General features: G+C 34.8%; 1 protein-coding gene across 2 annotated transcripts in view; it reads left to right on the top strand.

Annotated features, from left to right (window-relative positions):
• LOC121413512 overlaps window positions 1-24,474 on the top strand; it is a 29,807-nt gene that overhangs the window by 3,545 nt on the left and 1,788 nt on the right. Inside the window, exons 1-14 of one of the 2 annotated variants that reach the window (XM_041606466.1) lie at window positions 5,069-6,602; window positions 10,671-10,741; window positions 16,227-16,353; window positions 17,391-17,465; window positions 18,188-18,276; window positions 18,592-18,665; window positions 19,250-19,490; window positions 20,012-20,089; window positions 20,763-20,823; window positions 21,229-21,340; window positions 21,989-22,098; window positions 22,694-22,993; window positions 23,377-23,508; window positions 24,129-24,188. In XM_041606466.1, coding sequence (XP_041462400.1) covers window positions 6,351-6,602; window positions 10,671-10,741; window positions 16,227-16,353; window positions 17,391-17,465; window positions 18,188-18,276; window positions 18,592-18,665; window positions 19,250-19,490; window positions 20,012-20,089; window positions 20,763-20,823; window positions 21,229-21,340; window positions 21,989-22,098; window positions 22,694-22,993; window positions 23,377-23,508; window positions 24,129-24,188 — 1,782 coding nt within the window. In that variant the 5' untranslated portion in view covers window positions 5,069-6,350. Of the gene's footprint in view, window positions 1-5,068; window positions 6,603-10,670; window positions 10,742-16,226; window positions 16,354-17,390; window positions 17,466-18,187; window positions 18,277-18,591; window positions 18,666-19,249; window positions 19,491-20,011; window positions 20,090-20,762; window positions 20,824-21,228; window positions 21,341-21,988; window positions 22,099-22,693; window positions 22,994-23,376; window positions 23,509-24,128; window positions 24,189-24,474 lie in introns of those variants that run through there. The other variant, XM_041606384.1, reaches the window with a different exon arrangement.

The raw sequence follows: 24,474 nt of genomic DNA, 5'->3' as shown, positions 1-24,474 counted from the left end.
GCATGTGTAATGACTGTCTTCTAGAGTGTACCGAAGTGATGTCTTTAAATTCGTTTCAGCATATGCCATGCAGGTGTAAATCGTCGGCTTGGAGTTGGGGACTTGTGTTGTTGAGTTGGGGACTTGTGTTTTAAGCAGGACCATTGTCATGATTATTGTAGACGTAGATCATGTAGATAGGGGATATAGCAATGCTTCGAGCCATTTGCCATGGGATGATAGGCCATGACGTCACACTTCTGTACTCTACTTATTTTCCATTAAAAGATTTCGGTACTCCAACAAGTTTTAGTGTAGGCCTGTAGATTGACATATACGACATTTTCTTTCCGGTATCCATGTTATCAGAATAGGTTTTACGTCGTCAAAGACTCATACGCACTCCAAGAATATTCATTAAATATATTTGTTATCATGTGTCATTAAACTATTAAATAATATGCAACACTTAAAGCACCTGGTCATTGTGGTGCAATGGGTCATCGTGTTTAAAATAGCGGCGCTGTGGTATAGACCCCGACAACGAAATTGGAATAAGGAAAGATATGAGCTCTTCTTCGGTCTGAAATACGAGTTCTGCTTTACTGAGATGCACCCCCCCAAAAAAAATGTTTTACGACTAGAACAACAAATGAAATATAAAAGAGCGAAAAAGAAAGGGAAATGGAGATGTTATTTTCTGAATATCATTACAAAATCTATCACAGAATTAGATTTTCATAACTTAAAAGGCGTCATTTTTAAGTTTTGTCCCAATACGCCTTTTCTTTTTGTTGTTGTTGTTGTTGCTCATTTTACCGTATCATTTATGCATGATATGTAAATACTCTATTTTGTGACACCTTAACCAGCTTTTTTACTTTGACGATATTGATCTGGGAAAGGCAAATCAGAGTTACTGCGTCCTCTACGTCACATTATGTCCATTATAATTCGACAATCAGCAAGCACTTTTTTTAATACCGTGGTTCTCATAAGAAGAAAAAAAGAATTGAGAGCAAGTTAAAAAGCATTTAACATTTTTGTAACAGACTAAACAGAGAAAGGGACTAACAGACTGATAGACCAACAGACTAAAAGAAAAATATATTACTAGGTCTCTGCAGAACTTCGTTCGGGCAAGATTTAAAGCCCCGATCACACCTGACCGAAGGGTGACGAATGGGAAAATGAACGAAATGCACGCGAATTCAACGAATTCAAATAAAAGTTTCCATCAAATCTTGCGATCAGTAACAGTTATTGTCAAATTTTATCAACGAATTGTAATCGAAGGATAAATATGACATGCAAAGGATATCGATTTTCGGTTCACGTCTTTGAGAAAATTGCTGCCGAAGGCGAGCGAAGGGTTAATATAATCCAATAAGACGAAGGAACAGTGAGAAATGGTTTGATGTAGCGTGCGATTAGTAACGAAGACGAGGGAAAAGATCAGGCAATCTTGTTCGTTGTGTCATCGTGTTGCTTCGTTACGGGTTCTCTCCAGATTGGTCCACTTTGGCAAAAGCGCAAAGAGGGACTATGCGCGACAAAGACACACGAACGATAAACGAGATGCAAATTCAAACAGATGACCAACGATTTTTCAGTTCGTCGGGAAATTTTGAACATGTTCAAAATTTCCGCGCGAATTTGAATAATCGCCGCTGTTAGTTCAGGAGATGTACGAACCCAAACACGAAGGTGAAATAATATGATTTACTATCAGTTACCATTGAAAACGATATAAAAAAATGCCTCTCGCCAGCCATCGCAGGGTATATTTCAGGCAATACGGTTAGGTGTGAGGGGGCCTTAAGACTTGCAAATACGGGCCATAACGTTGAGATAAAGGAAATGCAATAATTAGAATAATGATGCAATTTTGAAAAGCAGCTTATATTCATTGCATAATACAGTGTAGCATAATCATGATGACCTGCATAAAGTGTCTCATTGAATATGCAAAAGTTGTCCTTACATAGTTGATTTACTCAGTATTCATCCAATTCAGGTATCAGCATGATAAATACCCTCCCCCCATCAACCATGGTCTCAGTAGACTGAAAATGACGTTCTCACGATATTATACAGAGAATTGGCATAATAATCATGGTTATTTGATGGATCCTTTCTTCAAGAGGTCGTTCAGTGGTTCTTATAAACACGTAACGGTTGAAAGGATTCTATTGATACTGATCTATATAAGCATTTTGGGGAGAGTGGATGCTACCATTTCCTATTCAATGATAATCCGATTTTCTTAATAAACCACCTTGTGTTAAAGGAACCCACCTTACATACAGTTATATGCACGAGTTCTTAAAAAAATAAAGACAAACTAGGGGGTATTCTTAGGAAGGAATTGGGAAAACAGGTAATTAAAAATGTGGTCCTTGTTTCAGAAAACTTGATTATCCGGAACTCTGTTATAAGTTACTGATATTTTACAATCTGATTGGCTTGGAGTTATATGGCGCAGTCGCATATCGCCTATCGTATGGCAAGTCGAAGCTTCGTGTTGTGCATACATAGAAATCCAATTGCCAATTTGATATTTCCATAGCACTAGTGATCGCAATATTCAAATGCTCATAACTTTCTAATTATTTGTCTGATTTTTCTCAAACTTTTGTTGATCTGTTTTCTTTGATTTTTCTGTTTTCACACAAGCTATCTTGTTCCAATGGTTTCATTCTCCTTTAAAACAGCTGTTTTCGACTCACTCAAGTGCGGACACCATACGGGGAATGTGACTGTTGCATAAATTTACCTGTTGCAGAAATGAAAGATTTCTGTATATAGCTCATCTTTGGTATCAACGTTTATGATTTATTTTAATCAAGGAAATTAAAATTCGTCTCGAGGAAAAGCTTTTGATAAACCTCATTTGTACAGTTCTCTTATCATCATCATGATCGTACGTTGATTCCATTAAAAGTGTTAACACAGAGAAAAGTCCGAATTATGCCAAGAGCCGCCCCAAAATCATTGTATGTAGTTTGGGAAAAAAAATTTAGATCCATTTCCTCTTTGCCTCATAAATATTTTTTATTGTTAAATTTACATCAGCACCCCCATTAAGAAAAGTCGTTTGCAAGGCACTGTATTAGGGTCCACAATTCTATGGGTTTGTTGCAAAAAAACTTTCTGAGATTTATAATAATCTACCTCGGGTCAAGTAAGAAACAGATGTAAAGTAATGATTGTTATTAATTTATAACTTATTCAACTATTTTTTCATCGCACATCATATCGATTGGGGTTATTGATATATCGCACATCCCATAAGAAAGAGAGAAATTAATGAATTGAAAAAAAAAGAATTATTTCGGGCCATTGTGACCTCGGTAGAGGGAAAGTTTAGAAGTCAAATCCTCTTTGAGTCATGGAATACTAAATCGCAATTGGCACTTAAACCTACCACTGAAAAGAAATCGCATCCGTGCTTTGGGTTGAGGTCAAGGGTGGTTACCCTAGCAACAGTGCACATGCTACCAAGCTTCGGTTGAAATGTATCCCATCACTGTATAAAATTGATCGCAAAACTTGGCACTTGTGTCGGTATGCAGCGAATTAGACAGTATCACGCTTTTGACCTGTTGTACTTTTGGATAGCACAACGATTTATTGAAAATGACAGACAAATTGGTTGTTCGATATAAAATGCTAAAGAATGCGTTCTCGCAAGTAATTACATTTGTAGTTCTGTGCCTCTTATGCATCTCTTACCACCCTGCCTATCTAATACACATTGTCTTGGGACTATCGTAATTTAACAGGTAAATTGACTCTTGAAAATATTGGTCTTAAAGGGATGGTCCGGGTTGAAAATATTCATCTTGATACATATAGTAGAATTCACTGAGCAAAATGCCGAAAATTTCATCAAAATCGGATGACAAATAATAAAGTTATTAAAGTGTAAAGTTTAGCAATATTTTGCGAAAACAGTCGTCATGAGTATCCATTAAGTGGGCTGATGATGTCACATCGCCACTTTCCGTCTTCTTATGTTATTACATAAAATAACATTTTTATCATTAATTCATACTTGTGTGAATAATATGTCTCCTTTATAATGAAATAAGTTGCAGCAATAAATATCTAATGCACTAAAATACAAAGAAGATGTGGGGGATGTGACATCTTCAGCCCACCTAATGAATATTCATGACGACTGCTTTCACAAAATATTGCTAAACTTTAAAATTCATAACTTTGTTATTTGTTATCCGATTTCGATGAAATTTTCGGCATTTTCCTCAGTGAATTCTACTTTATTTATTAAGCTACAAATACTTTCAACCCGATCATCCCTTTATACCAAATGGTTCTTTTGGTGAATAATTATGTTTCTAATCGAAACCGTAAAAGTCGACCAAATAATATGTTGGAATCTTCTTAAACTTTGGCATATTTGATGTTTTCTAGCCTAGGTTAAATGTAATCAAATTCACTAACAGATTGATTTTTTTTATGAATCCTTTTGAATAGTGCACAAACTTGCAATAAAATTCAATGTTGAATTTATATGTATACAACAATAAAGTATTGAGTATAGGTTCGTGTATCAAATTGCCGCCATTACCATAACAACTTTTTAAATAATTTTTCTTTCATAATTATGGCGTGCATGTGCTCATCCATGCCATTTTCTTTCAGTTTGAATACATTATGTTTGCTATTGAACGACTTCATCGAAATGGGAATAACAAATAAATCACACGATATTATCCTACGATATTGATGACGTATTTATATTCAAAACGCTCACAATAGTTTCATTTTTTACTTTATTTGGAATCTAACCTCCCACAAAGTTCATCTCCCACGACAGATGTATAATAAAGTATATATATATAATTCAAATACAAAGGTAACTCGAGTCTTCAATGCAATGGATAATAGTAAGGTGACGCTGGCAACGATATGAGCCGGTCTTTTCAGGCTCAGTCGTGCGCGCGAAACACAATCGCTATAAAATTCGATGCCCCTTCGTGATAGTTCGCTCAGCCTAGCGACAGCACGCATCGCCACTCAAGAACCCTCGTCGGGTTCTGTAGAAGTACTTGTTTTGTAGAAGTACTTTTCAGCAGGAAGATATCTCTTTCATTTCCTTCTTTTATTCTGCAAATGTCTGGATTAGATTCAAGTAGTTTTACCAAAATGGCCATCTATTTCATGACCTGAAACTCTGAAAGCAAAGCAAAGGCTTAAAAATTTATCCGGAAGTGGAACTTGATATTGGAGGACATCCGATGAAGATGATTGGAACTGGTATACGAGGTTCTCTCTGGTTAGTCAGGGCAAGCGTGAAATTTTGATCAGATTCCGTCATTTACTAGGAGAGTGATCACCAGGAATCAGTAGTTATCTAAATTACTTTTGTGAGGAAAGTCAGAAGCAAGACTATCCGCAAGACTGTATATTCCTATATTCGTCGTCAACTTATGCCACGTTTCGACAATGACTCCATTTAAACATTCTTCTTGCTCAAAGCTTCATCCGTCATTCGTGCAACATGTATTTCCCTGAGCAAGCTGGCTAACTAAGACGTGACTGGAGATCAAGCGAAGCGATTTCAAGAAACAAAAACATATTGACAGCTCTTCGCGGAACGGCTTAATCAGTCAAATCCTCCCCATTCATTATAAAGGAATACTTAAAGACGTATTAAAGAGAAATAAACTGTAACGTCGCGGAGATCTAATGTTTTTAAACGACAGAATACGAAGCAATGCATATTTATGATAATCAGAGCACTTGTAAATATCGAGGGGCATTGTCTTTGACAGATACAAATGACTTTACCAGGACATTGCCCGAGAGAAGATGTAAAATGATTTCGACAACATCCTGGCGAACAATCTGTTAATGTTTGATTAAGATAGCAAACGGGTTTTAATTATCGTTGTTTAAACCAATGAAATAGTTCTGAAATGTAAGACTGACATCATCACCTCTAGACGACAAACAACACCTGCAATAAAATATATATCTACATTATCTTTGACTGCAGAAGTAGAAATGTAATTAGTTTTCTCCATTTCCGTGTGGCTAGTAGAAAAGAAAACCACACGAAATCAGGAACGCACAGCTCTGAACTAGCGTAATGGATGATACGAGAATGGAATGATTGCTGTCTTATCTTCTAAACTGGATGCACCTTACAGTACGTTATTTTTCACCACTACACCTCTCTACAAAGATTGTTGTCATCGCTCTGGCTCAAGGCTATGGTTGCCAGTATGGTCCGAGTCTGAGGAATATAATGCGAAATAATTTGTATAACTTCAGATCAGAATAGAGTTTAACAAGCAGAATGATAAAAATAAAAAAAGCTTGAACATCGCTAAGCCCTCAGTATGGCTTTGAACTTGGGAAACATAATGAGTGCTGTTGCTATGTCGGAAAACTTAAACAAGCGTATTGGAACGCCCTCGACTCCTGCATCAAGCACGAGGCCTTTTCAAAATCAGTCAAGTAATCAGCATCATGGTCATCGACATCCAACTCGAAACCGACGACGGGTTCGGTCAAAGTTTTTCCAATTTATTGATACCCCACCTGAGGCCGAGGCTGTACCAAGTATTCGATTATTTTCACCATCGTTCGATGTAAGTTCATTCATTATAATGATATGACAATTTGAAATCGTGATCATTAAATTTAATTTGTTGATTGTTACAGAGGCCCTAGTGATATGTCGATGTCGATGAGCGTTATCATCATTCATTCTAAAATTTTCAATTCGAAAAAGTATCAGTCTTTACAATTTTCAGTAAATTAATTCAATGAAAGAATAAGGGATGATACAGAAGCAGGCAGTAAAACTAAAAAACAAAAAATTAAAAATCGTTCAGAGCTCAATAATTTATTTCGCAATTTTAATGTGAAAGCAGGCCCATCTTTATCTGTATCGATGTTATCCAAATTGTTATTAATACATTATATTGTTATAAGTATTATTGTTATTATTATTATCATTTATTATTATTAATATTATCATTGCTATTGTTAGCATTACTATCATCATCATCATTATCATCATCTTCGTCATATTTTTTAAAAAACTTTCTTAAACTGGGGAACGTTGGTTATGTCACATGAAGCTACTAATTTTCCCTGCGACCAATCTTCATCAACACCACCAACACAAAGGAAGATGGATGAGTTGATAACGATGTCTTAATCAATAAATTGTAATTGACTTTTCATACACGAAGATCAGCGATATAAATCTTACTTTGTTCCTGCATATATTATTCATCAATGATTTAAATCCTGTACAAGGCTTGAACGATCCATACCTTGCAGTGTCTATAACATTTTCCTGGCTTTTTACTGGACATGCATGTGCTATGAGAGTTGGCTTTACGAGTGATTAATTATTAAGTCGACACTTAGATCAATAACAATCGGTTTTTTCTTTTCAGAAGCTGGAGTAAGATAGAGATAAAATGTAACAAGAATGGCGTGTAATCTCCTTTTTTCTAGATGGTCCAATTGAATAGAAGAATGAAATATTGATCTTATTCCACTCCATGTTTTTATGCTTTTCGTTGTTCTCTTACAACTGTAAAAATAGATACGTGTCTGCTCAATGCACCCTACATATGGGCAATTCCATGGAAAATGTTCACTTTAGAGAAAAAATGAAGTTTTGGATTTCACTTAAGCAGTCAAATTTTCTTAAAAAGTAATCTATAAAGTCTCAATTTCCAATAGAAAAATCAAAATATTGATAAAATTTTGTAGTTTTTTCCATCATCAAAAAAATAGAATAGTAAATTGCAAAAAGTAAAAAATGTGGCTATTTTTAAACAATTCATCTTTCCTGTCTCTACTAAAAGCAAACAAGGTCACAGAGGTCTCTTTTAACTTTTGAATAGTTGATTAATGTTTAAATCAACAGAAAATCATCGTTAAATTTTTTGCCATTCATCAATTTTAGAGAAATCTGTCTCTAGACTTGTGTGATTTCTTTACCATAATCAGTGTCATGTCCGTTACGTTTTTCACTCAACGTTTTCACAGCTTACAGGAAATTTGTCTGAAGGTACTGCAGATTCAGATTCTATGTTAGAATTAAACCCCCTACCATGAGTAGCAATCATTTTCCCTTACCATTTCCCATTTTCATAAAAAATGGCGTAACGGACATGACAATTCGCGTAACGGACATGACGCCTTTTATATGACAAAAGGCAGCATTCACAAAAACAAAATATTAGGCTCAGTGTCACAGACTGAGGTCATTCTCAATTGCTTGAGGATTGCTGGATGTAATAACTCCTAGAATCTGCATGTCATTCAAGCTATTTTCAGAAGTTGGAGAATGATGATATTTCAGCTCTTGTTCAGGTAGATTTTTCTGAAAATTAATGGTATGCCACACAATATGATGCAGCTAGATCTGGCAACATGCTCAGATCACAATCTGCATCATTTGTGTTTGAACAATGCAATTGATTATCTTTTTGCACTGACAGTTTGGAGCATGATAAAACTCCAACTTGTGAATTCATGAGATCATTGATAATATTGCTTCAAAGTATCTGACTTTCACCAACCTGTACTTCTTCAGTGATGGCACGGGCTCACATTTAAAAACAAGTTTGTATTGATTCAGATATCTGTTACATGATGTAGCTCTATGAATCCATGAATCTACAGTGGCACTTCTTTGCAATATCACAAAGCAAAGGGGCTGTGGAAGGAATGGGGCGCGATCAATTAAATTATTTCATCATAGTATTTTGGTCAGCCAAAATCACGATTTGAATGATGTATCTTCATAGCAGTGCGGTCAATGCAACAAATTTAGATACAGCCACATTTGTCAGCAAGCAAGATCGTAAGATTTAGAACATTCAAGATTTAATGAAAGGATGATTTATACTCAGGATGATATTTATTTTGAATGAAAGAAAATCTCAGAAGCAATTTACAAACATTTCGATTACTTACATTTATTAATGTCATTTTTTTTTAATCTTAAAACTGACATTAATACTAGTACACTGTACATATTCTTTATCATAAACACATTTCATAATATGTTCATCTTTGATTTATACAGGTCTGGTTCATTTTGTTTTCTTCTCACAAAAAATGAAATTTGGACTTCTCAGTGTGTCGTAGTGGTACAATAAACATTGTATTTTATATAAAATTATCATGTAGGCTATAGCTATTAAATTAATGATACCTGCTAATAATATCTACATATTTTTCCTAAGAATGTTAGTAAAGGTACTTTGCTGTTACATAATTTAATTCTTCATATTTCTTCCATTTTGAAACTAAGAAGTGCTGATGAAGTTCACCTCGTAAGGGTGTCATGTCCGTTACGCTAATGTATATTATCAAATATTAAGCCATGAATAAAAAATAATCTTTACTATCAACTTTTTCTCCTTTAATTAGGTGTGGCAGATGGTATTAACGGGAAAATACTCATTAACTGTTGTTAACAGGTGTAAAAGAAATTTTTCTAAATAATTTTTTGTTTTATAAATATTGTACGAAAAGCCCCCCCCTCTCAAATTGCAAAATAATAGGAGATATTACAGATTACTAGTTATGATGTGTGTCTCTAACCTCTAGCCTTAACATGTAAACAATTAGACTTGTACCATATCTTGTAATAAAATAATTATATTCGCTTACAAAAAGTGGACGAAACTGTCATGTCCGTTACACTTCGTGTGTCATGTCCGTTACGCTACATTTTGAGCTATGAATACAGAATGGACTGCAAAACTGTTGTAAAACACCATTTTATGGATAGAGCATGATCTTAAGGTTACATTAACACCAACATCAGGTGCATGCAATCTAAGAATTCACAGGAATTTTGATAAGCAATAGGAGGTAAAAATGCTTCGTCCATTTCGTGTCATGTCCGTTACGCTCACAAAGAGTGCAATTTCTCCACAACTGTTCAACGTAACGATTTGAAATTTTATGTGTATGTAACTGATACTTAAATGTGTCTGATAAGCTTAGTAACAATTATCAAAACACTGCTAATTCTACTGTATAAACCTTTGAATTACAAAAATTTGTCTGAACGTCATGTCCGTTACGCTGGAATTGACCACATACTACATTCATCTTTGATCTATGTGTACATGTTGTATAATGTGATTTTTTCCCTTCAATTTACCCCTTTTTACTGAACAAATTCACTTTTTACACGCTAAAACCTGACCTGTTAAAAGAGCAATTAAATGAAGGAGCAGCAACCTTTTTCGAATGTTGCATTCATAACTTTAAATGGTTCGACCTAACACTTAAATATTTGGATTCAGCTTTATTCAAGGTTGAATGTAATACATTTGGAAAAGGTTTTCACTTCTCCGGTGGATGAATTTACGTCTTGAGTAGCAATTAAAACGTACAATCTCATTTTTAAAAGTTATTTTATATTTTACCCCCTTTTCAAAAAAGAATAGAACTTGTAAAACCAATCATAAATATATATTAATCTGTTAATACATTTACATTATGGTGTCAAGTTTCAGCGAAGACAGCTCAAATAGTGGCCATCGCATGGGGGTATTCTTATGATAGCTCCTTTCATTTTATACATTGTTAGAATTTATTCTCCGATATAGTTGTAAATAATTCTATCCTGATTATCATTTTCATTTTTGATTTTCCCATGTCTACATTCCCAGGCTCGAAAGAAGTTCATTCGTGCAGCCAAACTCGTCATTGTGCTTTATCGGGTCTACAAGGTCATTTTCAAGTAAGAATATTCCCTTTTATTTTTATTTTGTTCTACCCCATATTGCAAACGATCTCTTAATTTCTGAAGATCACAATACAGTTTTTATATCGTGTACACTTTAAAGACTTTTTTTTCGTATATAGACGTATAAAGTTGATGCCATAATCGTAACAAATCCAATATTTTAATGATAAATTGAAATGCGGTTTAATGTAGTTTAGATGTAGTTAAGGCAACATAATTATATAAACGTGACGAAAATAATGAAAATAGAGCATTGAGTATCCTAACATCGTGAACATTATAGCGAGTATTACTAGAAAATATTGAGGAACACAATTTTGCCATTCTTATTTCATTCGTGCCTATAACTTAAAACAAAAACAAGTCTACCTCCCCTGCATAATTTCGAGAGGGGTAAACGTATTGACTGACCCATGTTGGCATATGACCTGTTTTACGTGATTGCATTCCGTCTGATACACGATCATCTTGGGTGCATGTTATGACGAGATCTGTGGGTAATGTCACTGACTGGTTTGCTTTTAGCCAAGCAGATGCAATGATTTTGAGTAGCTTATAACATATCGGTGAAAATCACAAAATTCTTCATGGTACTGTATACTGTAAAGGGCAAATACGTTTCATGGCAACAAACGGGATAAGAAAAGTTAATGAAATATATCAAATATTGGATGAAATGAGAGAAAAATACGGGTAATATAATATGAAACGTTTTGGTGAATTCAGAGCAACCGAAGAACAGGATCAAGACATCATAAATAAGAAGATCATTAAGAATATGATACCTAAACTTTGTACTCTTGCGCGAACCAAGTAGGCCTACGTCACGTAGTTTACAGAAACCCCAATGTTTCTTAGAGCTCGTGACAAAGATTCCCGTTCTCTAACAATAGGACCCACATGAAATTCAAATTTATGTTGTTCTACGAGGTCACGTCATGTTCAACATTATGACCCCGGGATCTTTGATTTCATTAGACCCCCATGCCCCAGCGATGTGATAATGTAACATGATTTGATGGTGGGGTTTGATCACGTACCAACGAAATTCATCCCCGCTAAGGTGATGTCTCCCCATCCATGATAAACAACAATTGTGATTGGGGCATCACCTAATTATAACAGAGAGACTGAGAGAGAGAGAGAGAGAGAGAGAGAGAGGGGGGGGGGGAGAAAATAATACACAAAGAAGAAAATTGGAAGCGAGGTGGCCATCCAAATTTCACATTATTTGTCTCCAATTTAACAAAACTATTTTTAGGAATAAATTTCGATCGCCAATCCGCATTATTTCTTTTTATAGTTGAATGGGCAAAATTAATAATAGTCAAGACCTCGAATTTGACCACCTTATTTACCCCTACAATAATTGATATGACATTATTATTTCGGTCTAGCCTTACATACATTTGTAATCAATATGACCCGACTAACAATATATGTCTATCGGTTTAAACTCAGAAACCGACAGCTGTCAACGCAAGTTTATTCTCATAATTCTCACAAAAATCTTATATTTTGTTTTAAAACATTGCTGATATTATGTCGGATCGATGTTTGAATATGTTGAAATAAAAGAAACTAAAATAAAATAAAAAATAATAAAAAAAAAACCCACAATACACGCAACACACTCGAGTCAGTGCAAATATCTCGTTAATATAACTGTTGGGGAAAATCTACGGAGTAAAAATAGTCTTGACTAATGAATGATTGTGAATTAAAGAGTCAACAGTTGTCCTTTGAGTTCAGCATCATTTATTTGTATATCTCATCAAACCTTTAGTGTTACTTCTGTAGGCATATTACAAAGAAGGTTGTATCCTGAGATTACCAAGTCTGATTTCATTTCAATTTTCTCTTTCGGTATCATTGAAATGGCAAATAAGAAAAAGGGGTTTGTTCACAATTTGTTTAAAATTTATGATTTATATCGCAGCGCAACACCCATACACCTATGATGATAAATGCATATACCTGCAGTACATTTTTTTTAAATGGGGATCTGGAAAAAGCAGCCATTCAATGCCTTATCTCTTTTTGAAGATGCACTCTATTTTTTTTATTTAGAAATGTTGCAAGCAATGAGCAAATCCATAATTTGATTGATAAAAATAAAGACTGTATGATTACAATAATTGTAATCTCACTTGTGATAAATCATGACTTTTATGAATATGAACTGCAGTTTATTTGTTTATAATATTTTCAGCCTGTCGATTCATCAATTTTGTTTGTTGTTAAGTTTTGTTTGATTTGTTTACATACACTGCATTCCTCATTCAGTTATTAAAAATTGAATTCATGCAGGGATTTGTTTCCTTCCGGAATCTAATCTGCATTTGCGAATATGAGATCAACAGATTGTCAAGAGACTTTCCCCCCCCACCTTTATATCTAGATCGTAATAATTTAGTTGGTTGTAACAACTACGCCGCATTGGCCCTATTTGTAGGATTATGGTATCAATCAGAGTGTTTTCTTTTGAAATCTATAAATATACCATTATTCAAAGGATTAGAAGGGTAATCCGCATTCACCGTATTCATGGTGCATGATTTCTTTTGATTCTGTTGTATAAATATCGCTGTAAAAGCCTCTTCATGCAGGAAAGGCGTATAAAGTGTGTTATAATTTTGAACCTGTTGTTTTCATTATACATCACTTTCTTTGAAAATGATAACTTAAAAACACGAGACCGACTCTAGACCAACAAAAGCTATCATATGCGTTAGTGCAACACAAAACTAAGAAAATGAAATTACACACACACACACACACACCCACGCACACACAAAAACATCAATAGTTTAGGGTGTGTATATATTTAGTATGGTATACAGGAAACCATCCTACAGGAACAACATTATACCATCGAATTAAAGGCAGGCGATATATGGTATTAAATAGTAAAAACAACTCCATAGCATGCATAATGCTTTGCTGCCATAAGAAGCAAGAAGGAAACCTTTGCGATCTAGCCCATCTTGAATAAAAGAATAACAACACAAATTGCATGCTTTTGACTATTTTTTGTACAAGAACTTTCTCTATAAGACCCACACGAGTTGACAATTTTACAAGGTTGCTTGAAATGAGTGCTTTCTCCAACTGTAAGCCTCGTATTCATTAAGCAGTAAGCCTCCTTATTTTTTTACCAATTGTGACTACATAATTATTTTGGATAGTAGATTTTCACAAATAATTCACGTATCTCTTAGGTTATCCGTGAGGTTAATGCGATTTTCATCTGTTCACATGTTAATTATTCAGTTCATCATTTGATTATTCACTCATTCCAAGGAGGTAAATTGATTACCAGTACTGAGTACAGTGCTTGGGTGAATACACTTTTATATAGAGTAGTGGTATCGTTGTTTTTCATACGAGGTTTCCAAAGTAAGCAAAATTATTCCATGCATTGGTGGAACAAGAAAAACAGTAAAAACATCAAGAACAAGCTGCTTCGTATTGATACTGCTTTAACGTTTGAGTCAAATTATTGGAATAGCGTCGGCTATGAATCTATATTTCCGAATTAATATGTCATGAAGTTAATTTTCTGAAACAAACGTGGTAACGAAGAAATAGAAATCAAATTATGGTCTACTTTTTTTTGAAGGAATCGAATTTCATGTTAGGTAAAAATATAAAGGTCCTATAAAGAAAAAAAATCAAGAAAGAAGTACAAAATAATATTTGCCTGCTATTTTGGAAATGATCTTAAATTCTTTTGTTAAACTCAGTGTCAAAATTTCTGTTGAAACAAAATAATGCCCCTGAGCCCTTGTTGTAGACAAAAAAAAATTGTTTGATACATCCATTCATTATAAGTACGAATTCCGAATGTCATTTCTATATGTAGTACACTACAGTACAATGATTAAACAGAATGATCGAGATTGAGGGAGGGGGGGGGGGAGAGACAGAGAGAGGGAGAGAGGGGAGGGTGTATAATCAGGCTATATCAAGATGATCCGAAAGTTAATTTAAAAGCCATCTGAGCAAACAATTACCTTATTAGCAATGGAATCCTAATGAACTCTAAACATTAACATTTGTGGGAATGGTATTGTCAAACAAATGATAATCTATCAACAAAATATTGACCGAGCAATCATAAAGCAAAGAGAAAATAATTGGAGTACGTAGAATCTAGAAACACTTAGAACATAAGAAGAAGTTTAAAAATTGACAAAAATAGACGAACACATTAGAGGGAGTTTTCGGGGGTCTCTCTTAAATTAACATAATAGACCTTATATCAAAGTACAAACTCAATGTAAAGTCGAACTCACTATTTGTTCAGGAATACAGAAAGATAGGAAGCAATTTTAAAAGGTCGTGTTATCTCAAAAGAAAGAATATTCATTCGTGTACGTGAGTTGCTGTCAATTTAATTTGATACAAACTAATTTTTTCGCTTTCTTTAGGAATAAAACACTCCACTCTATCATCTTTAACAGCAACATTTCAAATTCTAATCAATTTATTTTCATATCTCTAAAAATAAACAAAGATACATTGCATTTTGAATTGAATGAAACGAAACTGTTCCTGAACAACACAAAATAATAGCAATAATTATAAATTATACAAAATAGCAAATAGTAATGAATGACATGTGAGAATGAAAATGTGTGTGAGGGAGTATAGCAACAAACCATTTCGAATGATTGGAACCGATTATGACGATGGGTGCAGTGTGTCATTTTTATTTGTACATCACGCTGAGGTGTGGGAAGTCTGTTTTTGACTCCCATACGATGATAATTGAAGGTGTTTATAATCCACGGTGTATGAATGGGGATCAATAAGGTAAACACTTATTGTAAACCAATGCCTCAGGCTCGGCTTAACTAGTCTAAATGATGAAAGGTGAACAATATACTTAGAGACCTTCTAAGATTTCCACTTTTTTCGACCTCGATGAGGTCCATTAATGTTCGAATGACTTCCTTTTATCTCGTCATGCTTACGAGTATAAATGTTTAATGCTTGATGGGTGACGCCGGAAATACTCGTTTGAATTCTCTATTATTTGTTCAGGTTTTTTTTATTGGGGGGGGGGGGGTTCGATGTTGATCAAAATGAAGAACGCTACTTCTCTGTGCGCATTTCCATTCTTTATTCTTTACGGGTCTTTGCGTGAGGGAAGGTATTGTGGTAAGAGAGAAAGAGAGGGGAATGGAATGAGAAGGGGGTAGCTATGGATACCCATAACAAATTCATTTTTAAATGTCGTGTGTTCAGATTAAAGGCAACATCTGCTTTTCTGACAGTCCTCATACACTATCCTTTTCCTCTTTTATTTTTTAAAGAAGAAAAACTCAATGACCTTTTGCTTTTCACGCGATATCCTTATCTCCCTCAACCCTCCTTGTTAAATGATTTTTCTTCCCTTTTGAAAGTTTTTTTTTAATCAGAGCAATGTCACAAGTGAATAATCACCCTTCTCCATATTTACATTATCCAACAGAACTAAAAAGGATAGTGAACGCATTGAGCCGCATACGTTCACCAGCCTCGCGGAGGAATACCAATCTGACAACATGAAGCTGTCAGGCCTTTCATTTGATCGGAACTACTTCAAAGTCAAGAAAGAGGTACTCCGTCTAAGGATGTTTTGTGAAGGATGATGCAGACGATATGAAATTAATTATTTCATGACATATTATCTCTTCCATTCTCAATTGAATCCACATGATTTCAAATTTAATGTTAATGTTGATGATTTTGGTATTCAAATAATTACACTGCAAAAACTCCGGAATCTATATATGTCCACACCAGTATTGAAACATCACCAGTTTGGAATCAAACCGATGCTGTTTTAATACTAATTGGTGTCGATAAACACTTATCTTGTGTTAGACCAAAACAGTTCTGGTGTTGTTTTACACTTCTCTGGTGTGGACATATATAGATTCCGAGCTGGTGTTAAATCAACACCAGAGTTTTTGCAGTGTATCCATTGATCCTGCTGACTATATACCCCACCGAAATTAAAAATGACAATTAATGATTATCTAATGTTCATTATTACCAAATGATCTGAGTTAAAAGTCTTAAGCCACATTACTCGCAGCACATAACTAAATCTGTGGTGTTAACCGGCATACATAAAGGACTACACCAGTTATTTTAGACCGGTGTTAAATTGACAATGTTAGCTTAACACCTATAGGTGTTATTAAAACATCTTTGGTTGTTACATTTACACTCATTGGTGTTATGTACGATCTCTAGTGTGTAATTTTAACACCTCAGGATGTGGTCCTCTATTAACACCAACCGGTGTTAACACTGTTTTAACACCACAATTTTTACAGTGCAGTATAGTCGTACAATGTGTTGTTGTTCAATTTTAATATTAAACAAAGCTGTTTATTATTGTTGGCATTACTATTATTATAATTCATATTACCGCATTCACTAATTTCTCTCATTTCTCCCCTTTATCATCCCTCCCTTTCTGTGTCTTCTTTTCTCCTCTTCTTTCTTCTCTTTCTTCCCCTCTTTTCCCTCTTCCACTTCCTCATCTTAATATATCTTCATATCCCCTCGCCTCTTACATTTTTATTTCGTTTTATATCTTTTCCCGTTTCAATATACCATTTACATTTTATTTCATACTACAAAGGTTGGCATCACACAAGAAGTCAAGCATATTTTGAGCTCACCGAGTTACTTCAGAACAAAAGAACAACTGGGAGTGGTAATTATAGGCATATCTGTATATTTTAAGAACTATTCTGCGTACTATATACACCCCCATCATTCTATATTTAAAATTGAATCCTATCAAAGGAATAACATTCATTTAATATTTCAAGCAGCATATATTTTAATTGATTAATCCAAACAGACTAAAAATGTCATAAAATATGTTACAGAGAAAAAAAACGGATGTATTACAAAATATTGAAGACAGGCAGGATGCTATTTACTCATGTTGGTTTTTCATCTCATAGTGAATGTTCAGTTCAGTGGCATACAGATAGGGGCGCTAGCACTCCCTCCTTAAGATTTTCTCGACCCCCCCCCCAAAAAAAAAAAAACGGAAATAGAGAATGGTGAAATATGATTTTATATTCTGACAAAATCTATCACAAAATTTGATTATTGTAATAAAAATGTCAAATTTTTGCTCGATCGATTCGCTCGCAACTTTTTTATATAGATTTTTGCCCGGTAGGCCATAGCTGGCCCCCTCATTTGTTTGTGTCATTACGTCACTGACTGAGTTAACCCGATAATGATTCTTTGTTCACTAGTTTACTCTCTGAATTAAAGCCTTACATCTCCCCATATTGTTGAAAACATAATTGAAACTGAATGTGATCTTAATGATATCCAAGGTTTCTGGTGAATGAATCAATATTACGTAAAAATGTTAATTTGTCTGGTAATATCAATCATAATGATTTCATTTCACAGGCTTTGATTGGATTACAGACGATGAAATCATTTGCCGAATATCCACTTCATATGCAAGAAAAACTAGTCAAAGTTGCATGGTATGAATTGTAAGTATATGTGTTTTTCGAAAAATACAATGATTGCTTAAGAATGAGAATAACAAATAATCTTGATACCATATAATTTCATAATATTCAGGAAAGGAGTTGGCCTTTTATAATATCATTAACATCCTTGTTTCTTTTTAGCCCTTTTAAAGCCAATAGATGAAATCACCTTTAAATGCAAAATTCTAAGCGTTTTTATTTTTCTTTTTTTCTTCTGAATTAGTTTATAAAGAAAAAATAGTTCGTGATGAACTATAGACGATGGGGGATTCGGAAGATTGCTTTCTACTTTATCATGCTTATTTTTTTTTTCAGCATTCCTCCTAAACGGGTCATCATTAGACAGGGTCATTACGCAGAAAACTTTTATTTCGTCATTTGTGGTTCAGGTGAGTGCATTATCAAGTGTAAATTATTTCTATTTCAATAGGCTTATGCAAGCTCATCACTTACATTATTGTATTTGATTACTTAATAACCTCATTAATGGACCATTTCGTTTCACAAAATCTTAATTTCATTTTATTAATTATGTTTCTTCAAGTTCACATATTTTATATTTTCTAAGCTCTCTCTGCTAGACAATTTTTCTCAGATATACTCAAATTAAACTCAATTATGATTAATCATAATACATCATATTAAAAGAAAAATGCAGTTCTTGAAAATAGTCCTGTATAAACTCATAAAACTTGCCTGTACACGAAGAGGAATTACCTAGATTGAAATATATTGCGATCAGGAATAAGTTATCAATCTAATAGATTTAGAATTCAATCTTATTCGATTGAAACTTTCGATCCAATTATTGGTCCCTGACCACAATCTACTAGAGTGACTTCCAATCTACGGACTGGAGAGAAGGAGGGGGTACGAGTACGTTCAAAAATTGTTTTTCTTTCTTTTCCTTCTGGTTATACCTTCACCATTACGTATCTTTTCTATTTTGTTCTTACCATTTTCTTGATTACAGTTGTGGTAACTATATTATCCAATAACCCTGATACGGGTGAATCGAGTCTACGAACTGTAGCCGTGCTTCGTCGAGGGAGTAGCTTCGGTGAGATCGCAATCCTACACCACGGTAGGCGGACAGCGACCGTGTCAAGTCAAGGACCGGTCCATCTTCTTGCCATCACACGAGAAGACTTCTTCGATATCTTCATGAGAGGACAAGAGCCTGGACAGGAACCAGAACATGTCAAGTTTTTAAGGTGAGGACCCGGGTGGACCTGGTGCAGACAGTGGCTGATTCACTGGTTGCATATGACAACGTATCCATGATGATCCACCCCCGCGCGCTCCTTGCCCATTATTGTTCTTATGCCCCCAAATATGAAGTTAAGTCCTGATTTTTTTTAATGTTGAATTAATCAACAGTGAGAGGGAGGGAGCGAGAGAGAAACAATATATAATCACTATAGCCTTTTTATGGTTTGCCATATTCCTGTTGCCTAATACACAGTAAAAAAACCCAGCACATTGTTTAAGCCTATCACTCTAGCAAGTTGTTTAAACTTTTTTGTTTAAACCTTTTTAAACAACTTGTTTTAAAAGTTTAAACAGTTGTTAAAAAAGTTTAAACAATAGTTGTTAGATTGATGTGCTGAAACAACGTGCTTAAAATTTTGAACAGCGTTTTTACATGTATCACCACAGTCATTATCAAATTGTATTTTTCATCTAAATCATTATTATAATAGCCATTCTTCATTATCTCTTATCCTTGTTGTAGACAAATCAACTTCATGAAGTACTGGCCCATCGAAATTCTTAAACAGCATCCGGAAATGTGCCTTTTTCATTTTTACAAGTGAGTACATCCCATGAAACCGATATAGTACGACATTGAGATGATTTTCATTGCAGGTTTTGGCATTAACGATCAATATTATTATAGCCTTTATTTGCAAAATATAGCTTTTGTGTTTGGTTTGATTGCGATTCTTGGATTTTCTTGAAAGGGTGCTCTTTACGATCGAAACAATCAACTATACCATGACAATGCTTGGTTTACCAAAAAAAAAATGAAGAAAAGTTTCTAAACTCTTGTGGTGTTAAGAGTTCAGAGTACTTCCCGTCAATACTATTAAAAAAAGACGTTAGACATTTCTCATTTTATGAAAATGAAGGAAAAACTTGGTTATTGGTCTATGTCATGCCATTTTTACACCTGTTAAAAGTGTTCGAAATTATGATCCTCATTCTTTTGGCTCTCTATTGCTTTTCTTTATAAAAACACATGCATGGAATCATCCCGCAACGCCAAGGAAAGCGTGAAATTCCACATCTCTTGAGTGTAATAAAGTGAGAATCAACCCCCTGCTCGTCCTTCCAATAAGCTTATTCTTCTTTATTGTTATGTTTTTAGTTCTTAACTATATCAATAACCTTAGAAAGTCGGTTTACACAGGAACATTGCCTTTCTGATACTTATAACACTACCAAAATGTAAAAATTGTTAATTATTTTCTTCCCTGTTACAGACGTGGTCAGGTGATAGTGAAAGACAGTGAAAAGTCGGAATGGATCTATGTTGTAAAATCGGTAAGTTTGATATGGGATAATGATAATAATGCACGATGATAGTGATGATTTGATGACAGCTGTGAAAATTTCAATGGTATCTAAAATGAAAATAAGGATAGTAATGATCAAAATGAATGATGACAAAAATTGAAATGATAACAATTATAATAATTACAATCAAATTAATATAATGATAATGAAATAGATCTTCGTAGTAAGTATTTAATTTAATTGGCAGATTTTCAAGCATATTTGCTCATAATTACAGTCCGCCTCCCGCGAGTGATTTCTTGTTCAGTGAGGAATATTTTTGATTTACTGTAAAATTACTGTCTTTGTTACACGTGGTACCATTTTATATTGTTATGCAGAACAAAATGAAATGAATTGATTATTTTTCATGTTTGATTGTGTAATGTTTAGGGTACATGCCAAGTCTTGATGCAACTAAAGGCTGTCAAACCTAACCTACATACAGGCAGAGATTCATTTGAAGATGAAAGGCAATCACGTCTACAGTCAACATCGACCACTGGTATGCATACTAGTTCAAATTTTGATAAACAAGAAATATACCATTTAAACAAATTAAAATATCATGTTCATTGTTTGGGATGGGTTTGTTCATTACTCTCTTAATGTAAATGAGTGAAAATCCACCAAAAAATGGTGAAATTCCACTCGTTCAAGGGATTAATTGGAGGACAACCCTTTTTCGACCAAAAAAAAAAAGAGTGAGAAATTTCTGGATTACCGCCACACTGATACCTGAAGACTTTCCACTGGGTCTGTATTGGCAATGTTGATGCGATGCGCGATTCTCGAGCAAGGGCGTGCCCACTTGTGATTGGTTATATGTGTGAAATTCGATTGCTTCTTATTGGTCAAGTTCTCCTTGGTCACACACTCGACGACACGAGTGAGATTGAGCGAAAGATCGACTGTTTACTGAAAGGAAAATTGACCACTCGGAAAACGAGTGAGGAGGCGGACGACGAAATATCGTGATGAACACTCGGATCAGAGTGAATAACCGCTCAATGAGGAGTGAATGTTTGTTCGCTCTTTACGTCGAGTAGCGATCTCATTGGTTTACATTTGCCACTGAATAAAATTCACACATTTTTAATCGACATGTCTGTCACGTTCGTTAATTTATTTTTGCTATGTTTTATTGCTTCAGATAATGAAGTGAATTCTCGTTTACGGAGTAAGACGCTGTCACTACCAGACATCGAGCCTCTCAAAGTCTCGTCTCCGAAGAGGGTAATGCTTGGTCAACACACCAAAGCAGTAAGATAATCATGCTACTCAATATCAACCATTTTTGTAATATCCGGGAGCCCAATTCTCTTCCTTTTCTATCACTGAGAAATTGACATAATATATGTTTGAAATGGGACAAGAGCGTAAATGACAGCATCCAGAGGGCTCCTCAATCATACATACATGGTATTACTCTTGTTTATCACCACCGTTGCACTCAGTGGCGGTGACGTTTTTTTTTTTTTTGGGGGGGGGGGCGGAAGATGAATTCAAGATGACGTCATAATTCCCCGATTGAATTACAGAGTTACACGACGTAGATCTCTGTTTAATACATCTCCTTCCTTCACATACTTCCACTTCTTTTCCCCCCACCTCTTTTTACACTCATGAAAATCAAGAGGGTGGTCGCCCCTGTATTATAGTCATAATAATTATAATGCCATCACCTTGGCTTTGACTCATATATTCATGCCCGTCACAGTGCAGTATTTATCACATCTGTAGAATATAATTTTTACCAATCATATCAAAATATAAAATTGTGTTTTTAGAGTTTTCACCCAATTTTGCAAAAGAGAAGCATGTTTATCATAGCCAATTTTCATTGTGTCCGTCACAGGTAACACTACAGCACATGGATATCCGAAGTCTTTCAGACACGCCTACATTCCTAACTCGATCAAAGACTCTTTCAGAGAGTGAAGAGGATGAAATGGACAACCTACCAAGTCACACAATCACTCACATGACAAACCATGTGACTAATCACATGACTGCTTCCTTGCCAAACATCGACATGAGGAAAGGGGCCACGCCCTCCCAGCAGTCGTTTTCCCCGAGTACGTTTCGGGATTTCTCGTCATTGTCATCGGCAAAATCAAAACGATCCAGCAGCAAGCGGGAAAAGAAAAGAAAATCGGTTAGTATTGAATGATCTAGTATCTCCTAAACTCTTAATGAAATAAGACATTTCTTTTCTTTACACGGAAAAACTGATCAATAAATTGCAGCAACAATGTAGGTGAAAGTCTCTACAAACAAAATGAAAGACCTCAAAGGGTATAATAACCTATATTTTTCTCGATTGTCTAAATAGGACACCATCTGTTTTACCTCACCAATCAAACCAGAACGTATCAGAAGATCATACTTGACATGATTTTTCAGAAGGCATGTTGCTGATTATATTATCTACAATTATAAATAGGCCCTCCTATAAATCAAAGTTAGATTATATACGCTTTCGTTTTTTACATTACTATGTGGTTTATCTTATCTTTCTCTCGTTTCATTCTTCATCAGGTATCTCCTAGCATACCAAGTATCAATGTTTCAGCTGATCCTGTTCGTAGGCGTCGAGCATCCATTCCTACCGATAGGAAAGGAATATCCGTTTTCATCCAGGTTGAGCTCCTACATCCTAAGGATTGTTTTGTAAGTATTTGTTTCAACAGCACATAATTATATTGTCGACGCCACACCAGCAGCGTCCCATTAGTGTATGGCTTATGTGGTCTTGTTCTTCGGGCACCATGTACTGTCAGGTGGAAGTCTAAAAAGGCCAAAAAAGGGAATGAGGGAAAAAAAAGGAAACAAAAATAAAAGAAAGAAAAGGGATCATAGCTCAGCTACATCGACAGGACAGATGTTGTAGCAATACTGTAAATATTTCAGTGGGTGTCGAGTACTTGCTTCATGGAACAATTTAAAAAAAAAGTGATACAACTTTGAAATACATAGTGATGGATCATTGGTATTAATGGTAGTACTTGTACTTATTATCCTTTTAATTTGTGTGTAATTACACAATTATCTTGATAAGTTGTGTATAATTACTGGTCAGGATGTGCGCAATATTATCATTTCAAATTTATTGAAATATGACAACGTATGATGCAGTCGGCTAAAGTTGTTTTTTGTATTATTTTCAAGGAGTACGTTTTCCTTCAGACAACGGTTTATAAATGTATCTACAGTCATATTTTCAACGTTTTTCAAACGCTTCTTTTATTGGTAAAATATTAAAAGAAATATTTGTTTCTTTCTAATTGCAGGGTTTGTCATCACTTGACTTTGATTTTGGTTTTGATTACAAGCAATCGTCAGTCAGTCTGGTGAGTTTATAACTTGTGATTTTCTCCATCCATGTTTATTTTCAGATTCACAGTAAAAACTGTGGTGTTAACCGGTGTACATAGAGGACCACACCAGTTATTTTACACTGGTGTTAAATTGGTGGTGTTAGTTTTACACCTATAGGTGTTATTACAACACCTATGGTTGTTACATTTACACTCTGGTGTTATGTTAAATCTCAAGGGTGTTATTTTAACACCTCAGGGTGTGGTCCTCTATTAACACCAATCTGTGTCAGTTTTAACACCACAGTTTTTACAGTGT

Source organism: Lytechinus variegatus, chromosome 1, assembly GCF_018143015.1.
Source record: "Lytechinus variegatus isolate NC3 chromosome 1, Lvar_3.0, whole genome shotgun sequence".
Taxonomy (NCBI): Eukaryota; Metazoa; Echinodermata; class Echinoidea; order Temnopleuroida; family Toxopneustidae; genus Lytechinus; species Lytechinus variegatus.
Note: the sequence above shows the minus strand (reverse complement) of the source record. Positions and strands in the feature narration are given on the sequence as shown.